Below are 17,691 nucleotides of genomic sequence, written 5' to 3'. Positions count from 1 at the left end.
TTGGGGCACATTAGAATCAAACAATACTGTTAATATTTTATTTGTCTTAAAAACTACCTCAGTTGACGTTGTAGGGATAGAATGTTCAGAAAATGTTGAGTATATTCTCCATCTTTTTATGCAAAATTTTGCAGATGTGAAGGAAGAACTAGATCATTTTCTTTTGTTAAATCTTGGGCTTAAAATGGGGGGAAGAAGTCTCAGTAGGGTTACAGACGAGCACGTTTAAAGTTGTCTAATGAACATCTCCTTTCAGTTCTGTCCGTGCACCTATCACCTATCACCTCCAAGGAAGAGAAAGTCCAAAGATAAATGTGAGTCCTTTGAAGAAAGGGGAGTTTGGGGTCATGGCCCACCAACTGCTGTGAGCCCACCCTATCAGAGCATGGCCCAGATGGGAAGGATGTGGCAGGGGGTGGGGGCTGGGGGGGGGAGGGAGAGGGCAGAACAGGACGGAGCCAGAGGAGGAACACTGCCACAGGACACCTGTACCCCTGCCTTCACTCTCACCACAGAATACCTAGACCTCAATAAAAGCTGAGTTTCTTTCACAACTGCATATTCTTTATCTCCCCCTCCATCTTGGAAAAAAGTAGCCAGGTAATGTAACTGTCATAACTAAATAGACCTTACCACATTAAATCTTCCCTTAAAGAGAACGGCAGACTGCCAATGACGCTGGACAGAGATGTCCTAGGAAACCAGACAGTCCCACAGCATACAAATGGACACTAATGACTGCCTTTGTGAGATAATTTTCTCTGAACAGCAACAACTCTGCCTTACTCATCATTTTGCATCATTAAGTATGTAAATGGGCTCACTGTCTTGCAGGCTCCACCATGATTTCAGAAATGGGAAAGGAAAGACACTAACTACTTCTTTTTGGTTTTAATAGTTGAGGTGTGCCTTTGATTTTCATTACCTGCTTTCTTTATAATTTCTTAACTATCCAAACATTACTACACTAAAATTTTGTTCTTGAAATTTAATGCTAATTTTTTTTAACATGTGGCTTATATCAGGATAGACGTATGTTTTCAGAATAGGTTTTATATAGGGGTGCCTAGGTGGCTCAGTCTGTTAAGCGTCCGACTCTTGGTTTTGGCTCAGGTCATGATCTCACGTTTCCTGACATTGAGCCCCACGTGGGGCTCTGTGCTGACAGTGCAGAGCCTGCTTGAGATTCTCTCTCTCTCCTTCTCTCTCTGCCCCTCCCCTGCTCATGCTAGCTCTCTCTCTCTCAAAATAAATTTTAAAACATTCTAAAAAACAATAGGTTTTATATATAAATGGATGGGAAATGTGTTCAAAATGGATACAGGTATTATAAACATATGCAGATGTGTATTAGGTATATGTTGCTGTTTATAGAAATATTTCACCATTGTATTATTAAAGTCTGACAAGTGAACAAGATTGTCATGTATCTATTAATTATTATGTAAATTAATGACATAATCATGGTACATAAATATAGTAACATAGCAACTTAAAATGATTCAATATCAATTTTACTTCATTGATATATTTGGGTAAAGATAATTAAAATTTTCTGATAGTTCATAGCTCACTCACTGAGCAACAACTTCAGTGGTTTTGAAACAGATGTTTTGTCTAGACAATGACAAGTCAGTGGATTAGAATGTCAAAAATCTGAGTTATTCATTCACAATTTCAAAAATAACTAGATCCCAAAAGAATTAAATAAGCCAATTGATAATATAGCACTTGGAACACACGGTAAATGCCCAAGAAATGTTAACTTTTTATTAGTAATATTAGTATCAGTTTAATAAAGGTTATTTACTTAGCATAAAAGGAAAGGTCTCACTAACTTCAAGTCAACTGATGCCACCTTAATTCTCACTTATAACTTATTGGGTTGAGGATAGAGTCAAAGTAGGGAATATTATAAGTGGAAATATTATTTAGAAAGCTATTGCAAAAACCCAAATGACCAAAGAATGAACTATAAGAGAGGAGGTCAGGTGGTGAAATGGAAAAGAAGCATTATTTGCAGCAAAAACTGGTAATACAGTTAGAGTAAAGAAGGAGGAGAGAGCAGAAAAAAATCGGAGGAGGCTCTGACTTCCTCCTTACAGAAGGACCTCGTTATGGACTGTATTGAAGGGAGTTCAGTTGCGAATACATTCAAGATGGGTTTCTAACATGTGGAATCGGAAGAACTGTGGGTCATCCGAAATGAAATGTCCAACATACAATTCGATCCCCAACTTGGAATTTCAGAGAAGATGACACTGTTTAGATTTATTGTTATATAATCACAAACAGTCCGTGTGTGTTATTTGTGCTGCAAAATTTTCATTTAACAAATGCTGTGTCACTATTTCGTTTTTGGCCTCGTCTACATATTATCCCAGCGTCTCACTGGTAAACATCCCGTCGTGTAGATGTGCTCAAAACTGCTTCAGGACTATTGCTGCACATTTGAATACTATTGGAGAAGCAGAATTCCTACGCCAAGAAGGACTCTTGAGAGTGTCCAATTCCACTTTTTTAAGAAATGAGAAAGTTAATTCTAGTTATGGGTAAGTAAGGTATCCAAAGTGGCTGAGATCAATAAAGGTAAAAGCATGATGACTTAACCCAGGCTTTCTCCCACTGTCTCACACTGCTAATGTTCAATATAAACATCTTGTGTCCTCAGTTAGACTGAGCCATTTTCACAAGCAAGAAATGAGTCAGAAGAACATACAGTGAATTACGAACTTCAGAGCACTTAACGGCATATCAATATATATAGGAAGCATTAAAATAAATCATGTTTTGAACAAAAATTGTGAAGCTTTTTTTTTTTTTTTTTTTGGTTTAAAGCAATATGTGTAGCTTTCATATGCCAAATACTATCCAGAGACAGAAGTCTGCAGATCTGTGTAATGTAAAATACTTTGAGGACAGCCTAGGGGAGAGGCTCTCAGTAAATACTGTATCAGCCTTAAAGACTTTTAAACATGTATTAAAACTATTAAAAATTGATTACATCTATGGAAAAAAAACTCCTTAAAATAATTACACCTTGCGGAAACCCTTTTTTCTTTTGCTATTATAAATGCCTTACTTTGAACATCAACTCATTCAAATGTATGGTGTATATGTATATATATATATATATATAGAGAGAGAGAGAGAGAGAGAGGGAGGACTTCCTTGGTCTGCTATATATATATATATATATATATCTCCCAGATTTTGCTTTCATTGTTGTTGTTTATTTTTATTATTTTGGATTACTTTCTATGGTTATATACTCCAATACAGGATGGAAACTCAAAAGGCATGATCCTCTTTGTATCACTTATTACACCCTGAGTGGAGTTACAACATTCCATAACTGCTACATTGGGGCAGGAAGATTGGAAAATCCTCCCATAATGAACTGTCTTTTCCCTTTAATTAGGATGACTGGTGAATGAAAGAGCCTAAGTCATAAAATGTTCCATAAGTGATATTTTATATTGACACATTTCCTCCTATTCTGCTAATTTTGGCTGTGTGAACACACACACACACACACACACACACACACACCGCTTGTCTTAAATCTTAAATTTATTCAAAACTTAAAAATGTATATCTTCATATTTTTTCTTCTCTTTATAAAAATATTTCTAATATCATAAAATTTATTTGGTATGAGATGCAAACATAAATTCATCTCCCCTTATATTGACATATAAATGTCTCCAGAGCGAAAAACATAATTTTTTTCTTGACTAACTTCTTTTTTTTGTACTACTTTAACCCTGTAGCCCGACTTTCTACTTTCTGTGCAACAGAGCAGAATAGTGGTAAATGCTATCTATCACTGTTTTGAAATCTGGTGAATAGAGTGATTAATACATATGAATCTAAATGTTTTACTGTTAATGTGTATATATAAAATGGGTAGTTAAACCTCAGTCCACCACAATGAAATTCTTATGCTGGAGATTCTAAAATATTGACCGCTGTGATTGTAGTGTTTGTGTGCATGTGACAGAGCAAAACAGAGAGACAGACAGGGAGAGAAGACGCAGAGAGAGAATATTTGTTTTTGTGTCTGTTTGTTTAGTGGTAAAGATTTCTAGCATTTCTAAAACACAAAAGATATTAATATAAATTTTATAGTAAGTTTTTTTTTCCAAAATGCCCAAGGATATTTTCCCATAGATCTCACAAATAGTTAAGCAGCAGAAAAAGGACCCCATAAATTTATAAAAAGATACAACTGAGGTGCCTGGGCGGCTCAGTTGGTTAAGCATCCGGCTCTTGATTTGGGCTCAGGTCACGATCTCAGTGTTTGTGAGTTCAAGCCCTGCACTGGGCTCCATACTGACAGTGTGGAGCCTGCTTGGGATTCTCTTTCTCTGTCTCTTTCTTTCTCTCAAAACTAAACAAACCATTTGTTAAAAAAGAAAGAAAGAAACACAACTATCACAGATTTTAAATCAGCAAAAACATGAACTCATAGCAAACAGAGAGGAAGGCTAAGATTTTGTAACTTTAAGAAATTCTATATAAGAAAGCATTTCTGATCCTCCTAGAATGCATATGTGGCAGTTACTAGCTACATTATTATAATTTTAGGAATAATATTCTACAGAAAATGCATCTTTACAATACAGTATAATAAATCTGTGAAGATTGATGTGCCATTAATAAAAATCTGCACTTTATAAAAAAATATCCCAACAAATAGAATATTTGGAAGTTTGATATTTTAGGAGAATTTGCAAGTAGAAGAGGATAAAAGTATTGTGCTCTATGATGGAAAGATAGCGATATTTCTAAGGATGTGATTTAATTACATAAATCTATTTTTACCCAAGCCTGTATTTATAATGAGAAGAGTTACCCAATATTTTTATAGACTTATAAGAGCTCAAAGGAAAAAATAAATCTGCAAAACCCTATTTATGAAATCTGCCCATTTCTAAGGAAACCAAAAAGCAGGCAAAGCCCAAAATAGTGCTCCATATGCTCGTGGCTGAACTCATTTATTTCCACCGCTGACTGTCAATAAGGCAAAAGCTCCTTAAAAGCCCTGATGTCAGTTCTCGTGTCCCCATGTGCTATGCCTTCTCGAATGCCTTCCCACGTGGAGAACACGCCCGTCCGCCATCACAGCCTGTCTCCATTTCCATAACCAGGGCTGAGGTCGCCTCTTGAGTCTGCCTACAGACAGACTCTCTCACGTCTAATGCAAACTGAGTCAGTGAAAATTTTTAAAAAGGATTTTATTTTTTGTAATACAATGACAACTTTTTTTAAACAGTTACCATTGATAACCAACTGGAAGAGGGCTCCAGCTAAACCACCAGACTGATGCTGAAAGGTAAAACAATGCCAAATATGTTGGCCAATCGTAAATGTTCCTAAATATTGAGATATTTGTTCTCAGAGCGGCGGATCTCCCCTAGAAGTGTGACTGATTGATTGATTGATTGATTGATTTTTCATTTTACTGTAGAACTAAATACACTATGTTGGAGCAACTAATACATGTTAAATTCCACTTATTTAGCTATGAATGTATCTTATATTCCAGAATTTTCAGTTACTAAGAAAACATGGTATATATTTATTTGCAAATCCTCGCCATTTATGTTCACTTTTGGCTCTGGTGTTTGATGCCCTTTCAGGTAGTTTACACTTCAGAGCTTCGATTTTAAAAATAAAATAATTTTGGGGTGCCTGGACGGCTCAGTCAGTTTAGCATCCGACTTCAGCTCGGGTCTTGATCTCGCGGTTTGTGAGTTCGAGCCCACGTCGGGCTCTGTGCTGACAGCTCAGAGCCTGGAGCCTGCTTTGGATCCTGTGTCTCCCTGTCTCTCTGCCCCTCCCCTGCTCATGCTCTGTGTCTCTCTCAATAACAAATAAACGTTAAAAATAATAATAAAAATAAATAAATAAATAAAAATAAAATAACTTTGAGCTAATATTAACATGTTTGACTAGAAAGAACATATAAGGGACCATATAGGGTAGCGAGGCAAATCAGTTAGGAGTAGGGGTAGAAGCTTTCAAAGACACTGATTTGGGTTGTATAAGGAGCCACACTTACCAATGACCGTGAGAAACATGTTGGCCGCAACAAGGCCAAATGAGTTCCGAGCCACACATTCATACTTTCCTTGGTCTGCTTGCCCTGCATCATAGATGGTGAGCACGCCTTCACCACTGACATGGAATTTACCACTCTCCGTAATCTGAACACCTGCCTAGGGAGCGGGAAGAATTGCCACGGGAAGAAAATGTGATCGTTCAAAAAATAATACCTTACATTTTGTTTGATATAGCTTCATTTGTTCCACAAATATCTGAGCACTCACTGTGTCAGGCACTAGAGGTAATTTATGAATACAATGAAGAGAAGAAAAGAGAGAGGAAGTGCTTGTCAGGAAGCACAGTTTGTCTCCCTCTCTATAATAAATATGAAACTCAAAATTCAATTATGTAATTATTTCCTATTATGATTATTTTAAAATAATTCCCATGAAGGAAAATATACCGTTTATTCATATTTTTCTTCTACAAAAGGGTTCTGACAACAACAGTAAAAATAAAATTTGAAAAGAAGGAATTTTTTTATAAATCTACAACCTAAAAGCATCAAAAATATTTTCATATTACGGATTTCTCTTCTATTTCTTCTTCACATGTACTCATAAGCTTTATGTTGCTGCAAAGTTTCACATATCGGTGTTTCTTAATTAAAACACTACCTTAAGAAGAGAAAATGACTACATTTCATATGAAATATTATTAAACTGTATTCAGTTACGGACAGCCTGGGTGGCCCAGTCGATTGAGTGTCCGACTTTGGCTCAGGTCATGATCTCGAGGTTCATGAGCTCGAGCCCCATGTCAGGCTCTGTGCTCACAGCTCAGAGCCTGGAGCCTGCTTCCGATTCTGTGTGTCTCTCTCTCTGCCCCTCCCCCACTCACACCTCTGTCTCTTTCTCGCAAGGGTAAATAAACATTAAAAAAATTCTTAATGTATTCAGTAATTATTAGTATGCTTTATGTACTTTTCATTATTATGTCATTAACTTTAAAAAGTGTTTTAATGGTTATTTATTTTCGAGACAGAGAGAGACAGAGGACGCAAAATACTTGCATGAACTGCAAGATCATGACCTGAACCGAAGTCGAGGCTCAACCGACTGAGCCCCCGGGCGCCTCTATGCTGTTAACTTTTAAAAAGGAAAAGATATTGGCTTTCTGGGACTGCACCGGAGTGGAGCAGGGGTAGAGACGCTTCTCTCCTACCCCTCCCCAGGAAACACAGGAAACTGAGAATGGGACCTGCTGTTTCAAAAGAACTCAGATCCCAGTGATTGCCAGTAGGCCCGAATGTAACCAGAAAGGTTCAGAGTGAAAAAAATGCCTTTTAGGTCTTCAGATGCTCACAGTTGTCTTTGACCACTACTAGAAAACAAGTCCAAGGTGACCGGTGGCTGGTAGGTAACTCAGGGCAGGCGACGGAGGAAGAAGCAGGACCTACCAGATGGAGGGTAGGTGGAAAACCACCAGAAGTACAGAAGGGGTAAGAAGTGAGCAGGTGCACAGGCAGTAAGGCCCAGAGGGTCTCTTTCCTTCAGGACTGCCTCCCTCCACTTCCTCTTGCTGGACCATCATCACATCTTCTTTGCAAAAAGCACTCCTTTCTGCTGTCCTTACATATGGCCAGACCCCTCAGGCTAAACCTATAGTTCTAAGTTGTTGCTTAGAGTCTCTGAGCTATCAGGTAGATTTCCCATAAATTCCTGATCTCCTTATTTTAGGTAGTTTCTGTTGCTTGTAGCAAAAGTAGCCTAACTCACAGCCATTTTAAACTCATGAATTTAGGATCACTATAAAGATGAAATGTGATAGTGTATAAAAAATGTCTGGCATATAGTCAGCCCTCCATCAATTCATTTGGGATTTGAAGCTACCTTTTAGAAATTAGACTGAGCTATTTTGCTGATAAGATTATATGAGAGAGCATTTAGTATAATGCCAAATAAGGCTTTAGAGACTGACCAAAATGTGTATTTTCCACTTCCTATTTTTAGTCTAAAAATATTCGAGTCATCTCCTATTACATTCAAAAGAAATTATAAAAACTATTCAGACTATTTGAGAGTACGTGAGCCCAAAGTTTCAGCTCTGAGATCACGATAAACTTACTTTATACAGAGAACCACGCGTGATGCTCAGCCACAGCACAAAAGGAAGCCACCAAAAATAAGGCCTTGTTGCTATTTGGCAACAACAAAAATTGCTTTGCAACTTTTCACCAATTTTACTTTTTGTCAAAATCCTCTGTAAAAACTGACATTCTTCTGTATGCAACATCACTTATTTTTGAGAACATCAGAATCTGAGGCCAATCATTTCATTTTAATAACAATCTTAAAATGAAAGAAACAATTACATTGAAAGGATATAGCTCAAAGAACCAAAGGAAGTAAAAGATATAAATGGGATGCTATTTGTTTTACAGTCGCTGAGGTCTTGACCTACCAGAGGGTTTTTTTTTCATGTCCCTTTGCTTTAATACCAAGCTTTTCGTTCTTTTCTTGCTGTAGTTAATGCCCTACTTTTAAGCCACTTCTGAGTTATTCATTCAAAATTGTTTCTTGCTCGTCACTAAAACTTCTAATCTATATAAGACAAAAGCAATTTTTCCTTAGAAGAACTTAGTTATGCTTATGAAGCTTTCGTCACCAAGCAAATGAGAAAGGATAAATTTTATCAAAGCCCTGAGCCAAAATCAGACGCAGTCGCTTAAAAGATGAACAAAAAAGAAACAGGAAATAAACTTGTCTCGGTGTAAAATGCATTCCTCGCTAGCAAAAATCACAACAGTAATAAATCAATGTGAGAATCGCTACCTGTTTTCAGTAGGTCAATACATTTGTCAGTGTTTTTAATATTACTCTACTTTTAGCTGAGAGCCTACCTTATTCCAAGTAATCACGGGCTGTGGTTCTCCTCGAGCATGACACGAAATGTTTATATTCTTGCCAACCTGTATACTCGTGTCCTGAGGTAGTTGAGTAAACACTGGGAGAGCTGTGGAAGCGAATCAAAATGACGTCATGTCAATATCATTTTTTGTCAGCGTGCTTCATCCAAGTCAAATGGTATAAACCTGGATATGACATAGGTTAGCCAGACTAGTTTTTTTAAAAAGCAATTACTAGGACATCTGAGAGAATAATAAACATCAAAGCCGTGGTACTCAGGATAGATACGAGAACAGAAAAAAAGGAAGAGAACTATACACAGCCTCTATCCTTAATATTTTAACCCTAACCTTTAACCTTAAATATTTGTAGTATTTACTTCTTCAGCTAAGTAGCGGGTACAAGCATTTTCATTATTCTTTTTCAATATCTTTTCATAAGTCTAAAAGAAAGATACATGGTAACATCTAAAATATATTGCTGGCTAAAATAAATCGACTCAATCTTACTTTATTTCCTCAAAAACCAAACTATTGTGTCTTACCTCATATAAAATAGATCGTTGGAATAACCCTAGAACTACTAAAGAAATTGAATTCCTAACTTTTTTTTAATCCTCAGACATCAATCTTTAGGAAAGAATTAAAATCTTTTTACTAGAGAATTCTATCCAACATCCAATCTTTTCTAGAAACTAAAAGAGGAGGGTGTGTTTCCAGACTCTTTCTAGGTGGCTTACTTTAATATCAAAACTAGATAAGACAGCGTCAAAATCAAAAAAGAAAAAGAAAATCCTACGGGCCAGTACCTCTCATGAATACAGACACAAAAATCATTCATAAAGCACTGGCAAATAGAATTCATCAATATTAAAATGTTATTTCAGAAGTGCAAGACTGGTTCAGTACTTGAAAATCAATCAATGGGACCTACCATACTAACGACTAAAGAATAAATGTCCTGGTAATTTCAATCGGTGTCAAAAGCATTTCGCTACTTTTAACACTCATTTATGATTAAATAAAAACTCTCAGAAAAAAAATAATAGAAAGCCTACACAACGTGAAAATGAACACAGACAAAAACCTATAATAAACACACTACTTAATGGTGCAGGAGTGAATGTTTCCTCTTCAGATAGGAAACAAGGCCAAGAATGCCTTCTCTCAGAACTCTGATTCCACATAGTGCTAGAAGTTATAGCCAGTGTAATATGGCAGGGAAAGGACATAGAAGACATACAAATTGGAAAAGAAGAAATAAAACTGTCTCTATTTGCCGATGATATGTGTCTACACAGAAAATTCTAAGAAATCTACAAAAATACTTCAAAGTGAGCTCAGTAAGATCGCAGGATACAGATAAATGTAAAAAAATATCAATTATGTTTACATATTCAAGCAATAAACATATAGACACAAAAACTTAAAAAAGAATACCTTATACAATTTTTCAAAAACATTAAAATATTTGCATATATAACTAACAAAACATGTATAGCACTTGTATGCTGAAAACTACAAAATGTTGATGTAAGAAATCAAATGAGATGTAAATGAATGTAGAGATGTATCGTACCCATGGATTGGAAGTCTTGAGATAGTAAAGATGTTATTTCTCCACAAACTGATACTCGGTTTAACGCAGTTCCTTTCAAAATCTCACAAAGATTGTTTTTGGAGATATAGAGAAGATTATTTTAAAATGTATATGGAAATGCAAAGGAACTGAAGTAGCTAAACAATTTTGACAAAAAAGGATAATGCAAGAAGAATCAACCCACCAGATTTTAAGACTGGTTATATAGTTATGGAAATTAATACTGTGTGGTATTGATGAATGTGGGCACAGACAACTGTACCAATAGAACAGAGAAAAGAACCCGATAATACAATCACACAAATATGCCCAACTGCTATTGACAAAGGTGCAAAAACAACTTAATGGAGTCCTTTTTAACAAATGGTGTTGGGCAATTAGGTACGCAAAGGCAAAAAACAAAACAAAACAAAAAAACAACCTAAGCTTGACACCTCGTACAAAAACTGACTCAAAATGGACAACACACCTAAATATAAAATGTAAAACTATACATATAACTTTAAAAAAACAGGAGAAAATCTTTAGAATGTAGCGCCAGGCAAAGAGTTCTTAGATCCTACATTGAAAGTATAACCCACCACGGGGCACCTGCGCAGCTCAGTCAGTTTAGCATCTGACTTCAGCTCAGGTCATTATCACAGTTTGTGAGTTTGATCAAGCCCTGCATTGGGCTCTGTGCTGACAGCACAGAGCCTGTCTAGGATACTCTCTCTCTCTCTTTCTCTCTCTCTCTCTCTATGACCCTCCCCCCTCTCAAAACTAAACAACAACAAAAGAAAATATAATCCACTGAAGAAAAAATTGAGAAACTGGACTCCATCGGATTTGAAACCTTTCGTGTTGGGAAGACCATGTTGAGAGGATGAAAAGGCCAGTTTCCAACTAAGAGAAAATATTTACAAACTGCATATACGACAGAGGACCAGTGTCTTGAATATACAAAGAACCCTCAAAATCCAACACTGTTAGATGAAACAATTCAACTAGGAAATGGGCAAAAGGTATGACATTGCACTGAAGAGAATATACATGACAAATCAACCTGTGAAAATATGCTCAACGTCATTAGTCACAAGGGAAATGAAATGCAGGTTAAAGCCACTATAAGGTATCACTACACACCCCTGTCAGAACGGCTAAAATGAAACATAGGGACAACACAAACCACTGACAAGGACGTGGATCACTCATACATTGCTGGTGGGGATATAAAATGGCAAAGCCACTCTGGAAAATAATTTAGGACCTTCCTTAACAATTTAAAAATGACACTACCCAGGCGCCTGGGTGGCACAGTCAGTGCCAGCATCCAGCTGTTGATTTTGGCTCCGGTCACGATCTCATGGTTCATGGGACTGAGTCCCGCATCGGGCTCTGTGCTGACAGGGTGGAGCCTGCTTGGGAGTCTCTCTCTCCCTCTCGTTGACCCTCCCTCCCTCTCTCTGTCAAAATAACAAACAAACAAACATTAAAAAATAATGAAGATGACATTACCATACAATCCAGCAAGTGCACTCTTGGGCATTCATCCCACAGAAATGAAAACTTAACTCTCACATACAAAAACCCGTATGGGAATATTTATAGTGGCTTTCCTAGTAATAATCAAACAATAAAAGCCATATGCCCTTAGGGCGCCTGGGTGGCTTGGTCAGTTGAGCGTCTGACTTCAGCTCAGGTCATGATCTCATGGCTTGTGAGTTCGACCCCCCCGTCGGGCTCTGTGCTGACAGCTCAGAGCCCGGAACCTGCTTTGGATTCTGTGTCTCCCTCTCTCTCTCTGTCCCTTCCCCACTCATGCTCTGTCTCTCTCTCTCTCTCTCTCTGTCAAAAATAAATAAACATTAAAAAAAAATTTGTTTAAAAAAAAAAAGCCATATGCCCTTCAACGAGTGAAAGATTAAATAGACTATGGTACATTCACATCATGGCGTACTGCTCAGCAGTAAAAAGAATAACTGATAAATGACTTGATGATCAAAAGAATAACTGATAACACACAAACTCTGGATGAATCTCCAAGTACTTATGCTGAATGAAAAACACCAGCCCCCAAAGATTACATCCTGTGTGACTCTATTTATGTGACATTCTTGAGACAACAGAACTATAGAAATAGAGAACAGATTAGTAGTTGCTAGGGTTTTAGTAGGTGGAGTCTGCAGTTTGGTAATGAGTCTGGATCTCTTTGTGTTACTTCTCACAACTAACTGTGAACCTACAATTATCTCAAAATAAAAGCTTGAACTAAAATAAGTCAATTCTGTGGACATGCAGGGGAGTAATACGCACCAAACCCGGGTTAGTGGCAAGTAGGCTGGGGCTGAGAACAGATAGAAAAGAAGAACAAACAATCTTGCAGCCTATTTGTGATGCTTATTTTTTCATTTGAGTAGTGGGCAAAGGGGTTTTCATCATTTCTTTCTTGGTGACTTTTTCTACGATTGGAATAAAAACACATGGTAACATCAAAAATTCATTACGAAGATAAAAAGATTCCGTTCTTGAAGTGAGAATCGTATTTTGTTATTTTCAAATCTTACGTTATATGCCAAGTTAGCACATGTATTTGGGTTTTTTAAACTACGGCTTATGGATTCCTGACAACGCATGGAGGACATCTCGTGAGCACTAGTGACTCTATGAGGCAATGACCTTCCTGACTCATCCAAGGGATCTCTAATAGCCAACACTTCACATCATGGCCTCCGTTATGTGACATCCCCTATCTCTAGCTGTGTTCACGTCCTGTCTCAACAGCTACTCATTACCACCACTTATATGCCATCACTTATAATCTTTTGAAAGTATCTAATACCACACCCTACAGCAAAACCTCTTCTTCCTCCTGGTCTGTCATCCCCTCATTATGACGCCATCTAAATTGCTGGGAACCTTCCATTTCCTTCCTGTTGACAAACCCCATCCAGTGTCATTCTCTTCCCTTTCAGCCAAGACCCCAAGTTTCATCACCTCTGCCACTTTCCTTCCCAAACTCCCAACTCCTTTTACCCATTGTCCTTCTGTTCAATACACTTGCACTGTTTTCTTCGTGTCTGTCCTTCAAAATATCTGGAGTGATCATGTGTCCTGTTTTATCAGAATCAACCTGCCTTTGTCACTTCAGCTCCTATTTAACAACAACAAAAAAATCCATCTCTCAGCACACCCTTCTCCTACAAAATATTAGCATTTTCCACTTCTACAAAATATTGACATTTTCTACTCCACAAGGGCAAAAAAAGACAAGCCATCAGGCTATAAATTAAAAAAAATTTTTTTCATATTTATTTATTTTTGAGACAGAGAAAGAGAGACAGAGTGTGAGCAGGCGAGGGGCAGAGAGACAGGGAGACACAGAATCCGAAGCGGGCTCCAGGCTCTGAGCTGATAGCACAGAGTCCGATGTGGGGCTCGAACCCACGAACCATAAGATCATGACCTGAGCCGAAGTTGGGAGCTCAGGCAACTGAGCCACCCAGGCGCCCCAGGCTATAATTTTTTTAACTTCCTACACTCCACTTTGTAGAGGTACTTCTCTATACTTCTTAACTACCCTTCTCTCCTCAACTAAACTGAAGAAATACCTCTTCTTACTGGAGTATTCGTCGGATTTTGCGAATCCCATCCCATCTTGCCACTTGAGAAACCTTGAACCATCTGTTACTCTCTTCCAACTTCCTGGCTTCTTCCTTTCAGAAAAATAGGCTCTCCCCTTATTCTCCCATATCCCTGCTGCATCTCCACTGACACTTTTTACTGCTCTCCTTCACAAGGAAATTTCTTAGAAAAAAATAGCGTCTGTGTATCCACCTCCCCCATCCCCTTTACTCTGAAGCTTACCTCCGAGAAGGGTTTGGTTCCCTTGATTGCATGAAAATTGTTGTTCTTCAGGTCCTTAAATTCAGAATCTTAAAAAAAAAATCAGTCTTTACTGAAAGTAATTTTTTGTAGCTTTTGACCCACTTGGTCACTTTTTGGAGATAATTCTTAGCTGCTGGTATTCCTTTCTCCTCTGGGTTTTTGTGTCATACTGGCCATTTGTAATGGTATAATTCACAGCTTTTCTTCCTTTTGCATTATGAGGAATTCCCATCCTTGGCCTTCTCATCTTCTCACTCAACACATCCCCTTGGTTCTAAACGACTTCATTCACAACCATAGACAACACAACTTAGCTTCATGCTCACAAAGACATCTACATTCGGTCCCAACAAGCATATTAAATGCAACTTTTTCCAAACTGTACTCATTATCTCTCCCCTTTTGCTAATTTATCTTTCCTTTTTTGCTATTGAACTAGCACTGTCTTCATATATTATAAATAATAAAAAAAACCCATTTGTCAGTTATAGATGTGGCAAATATCTTTTGTTCCTTTTTTTTAAAGGTGAATGGAAGACAAAAATTTTAATGTGGATGACTTTATCAATCTTTTCTTATAGTGGATTTTATATTTTGCTCTAAAAGTTCTGCGGTACTACTACCATAAAAATCTTATTTTTATTCAGAAATATTATATATTTGCTTTTTAATATTAAAGTTATTTTTAAATTTGGAATTGATTCTGGACTATAGAGTAAAGTGAAGATGTCAGACCATTTGTCTATCACTATTTATTGAGGAGATCTACTTTCTGTAGGTGAGCAGCACCACCACTGTAATTAATATGGTCTTTCTTGGGGTGTGTGAATGGCTCAGTCAGTTGAGTGTCCAACTCTTGATTTCGGCTCAGGTCATGATATCACAGTCATGGGATCAAGTCCACCATCCAGCTCCGGACTGAGCATGGTGCCTGCTTAAGATTCTTTTCTCTCCCTCTGCCCCTCACCCCTGCTCCTGCTCTCTCTCTCTCAAATAAAAAATAAATACATAAGGTCTGCCTTTCTGTTCCACTGATCAATTTGTCAATCCCTATACCAATAACATAATATGTTAATTACGATAGATTTATAACATCTTGCTATTAGAGTATTCCTTGCTCTTTCATATGCAATTTTAATCAATGTTTCATCCCCCACCAGGATTTTCACTGCAATTGCACTGACCTATAAATCAACCTCCGAAGGACTAACATCTGTACAGTAGGATTTGTCCTCTTCAACTTCTTTCAACAGAACTTTTTTTCTACAAGTTGTTGCACATCTTTTGTAGATTTATGTGTTTGTTTTAAATTTCATTTTATTGTAGTAAAAACACGCAACATATGATCCACCTTCTTAATAAATTATTAGTTAGTTACTAGTCCAAGGGTATATAAAGTTTCAGTTAAGCATGACGAGTAAGCTCTAGGGAGACGCAGTCCAGTACTGTACATATAGTCAAAAATAGCATATTGTTACATTTATTTTTAACTACTTGATACTTTCTTGCTATTTTAAGAAGTATTATTTCAGGGGCGCCTGGGTGGCTCAGTCAGTTGAGCATCTGACTTCAGCTCAGGTCACGATCTCATGGTCCATGAGCTCGAGGTCCAGATCAGGCTCTCAGTGCAGAGCCGACTTCACATCTGTCCTCTTCTCTCTCTGCCCCTCCCCTGCTCATGCTCTCTCTCTCAAAAATAAATAAAACATTTAAAAAAGAAGTATCATTTTAAAACTAAAATTAGGTATTCTGTTTATTGCTGACATGTAAAGGAAAAATATTTTTACTTGTTAAGATCAACCAATGATCTTGCTAAATTCTTAGTATTTCTGATAGTATATTTGTAATTGTTTTTCAATTATGTATGAGGAAAATCCTGTTACGTATAAATAATAAAATGTTATGCATTCTTTCTAAATCCACAACATTTGTTTCTATTTCTTTTCTTTCTGCACAGGCTAGGACCTTCGATTACAGTGTTGAGTAAATGTAATCTCCTTTCTACTCCCAAAGGGAACAATTCTAACATTTTATCTTGAGAAACGTCATTTTCAAAAGTGTTATATACATTATACACAAAACGCTTTTTTGTAGAAAACATTTTAATTGTTTATTTCTGTATTGCTAAGATCTTTTCTTAATAATAGGTGATAAATTGTTTTATTTACATTGGTTAAAATCATAATTTGTCCTCCATTAATCTATTAATGTCATTGAATTCAGTTGGTCAATATTTGTATACAGATTATTCTGAATTTTTTTCTCATGTCTTTTATTAGTTAAAGTTGGGAAATACTACCTGTTCTATTCTTTGTAAAGAGTTGGTATAAAACTGAATTGATCTTAAAACATTTATAGAATTTGTCTGCAAAATAACTGCCAGATTTTTTTTACTCTTTTCCTACCTTTTACTTAAAAAATTAATTTGTTGACTTTCTAACTTCATCTTTTTCACCTTTCTGATCTGAAACTTACGATCGTATTTTTATTTTTTGAGACTTACCCTTGACATTTTGCCAGATATATAAGAATATTATACTACTTGAATTCTAAATAATCACTCTCCTAAGTGATATTCCATTGTTAGGTAGTATTCATTTATGTGATTGTTATTCAGTGCCACACTATAACAATTATAATTATTAATATTTGATACAGAAAATATTTTAATATTACCTTCGTGTTCAGCAGTTTCTTTGTTCGCCTTTGCATTGTTTTTTGGATGTCAGTCATTCTTTCGAGATCTTTTTTTTTTTTTTAGCAAGTATAGCCTTTAGAAATTTCCTTAAAGTAGTATTATAGTTGCAAACATTCTCAGTTTAGTGAAAATATCTTTATTGAGCCCTCATACTTGAAAGATTGATAGTTATACAATACCAGATTTACCGTTATTTTTCTTGAAACACTTTGAAGATTTGATTCCAACATCTTGTGGCTTCTACCGCTTCATAAAACTACTCTATGAACCTTGATGTTAGTTTAATTGATACAGGTGAGCTGCCTTTTCTCTCTAACCGGTAATCCCACCACTGGGACTACCCATTGAGTGAGGAAACCGTATCAGCAGAGGCTACGGAATAACCATCTGTGAGAAGAAAGAAGATTGGCTAAGAGGCCACAAGCTGGAGCTGGCTCTCCCGTACCCGGGAGCTGAGTAGTAGCGGAACCTCAATATGGACTCTGAATAACATACATATAAGGCTAGGGAGCTAGCCACGCAGGGGACCCTGATAACCAGGCAAGACCTGGCGGCAACAAAATCAAA

The 17,691-nt window shown here is 37.0% G+C and overlaps 1 protein-coding gene across 1 annotated transcript in view; it reads right to left on the bottom strand.

Annotated features, from left to right (window-relative positions):
* PXDNL (peroxidasin like) overlaps positions 1–17,691 on the bottom strand; it is a 360,062-nt gene that overhangs the window by 79,721 nt on the left and 262,650 nt on the right. Inside the window, exons 13-14 of the mRNA XM_049633716.1 lie at positions 8,954–9,066; positions 6,068–6,224 (exon numbers count right to left, since the gene is read on the bottom strand). Of these exons, the coding sequence (XP_049489673.1) occupies positions 6,068–6,224; positions 8,954–9,066 (270 nt within the window). The remainder of the gene's footprint in view (positions 1–6,067; positions 6,225–8,953; positions 9,067–17,691) is intronic.

This window comes from Panthera uncia, chromosome F2, assembly GCF_023721935.1.
Source record: "Panthera uncia isolate 11264 chromosome F2, Puncia_PCG_1.0, whole genome shotgun sequence".
Taxonomy (NCBI): Eukaryota; Metazoa; Chordata; class Mammalia; order Carnivora; family Felidae; genus Panthera; species Panthera uncia.
The sequence above is the reverse complement of the archived record's forward strand: the minus strand, read 5'-3'. Positions and strand labels throughout refer to the sequence as shown.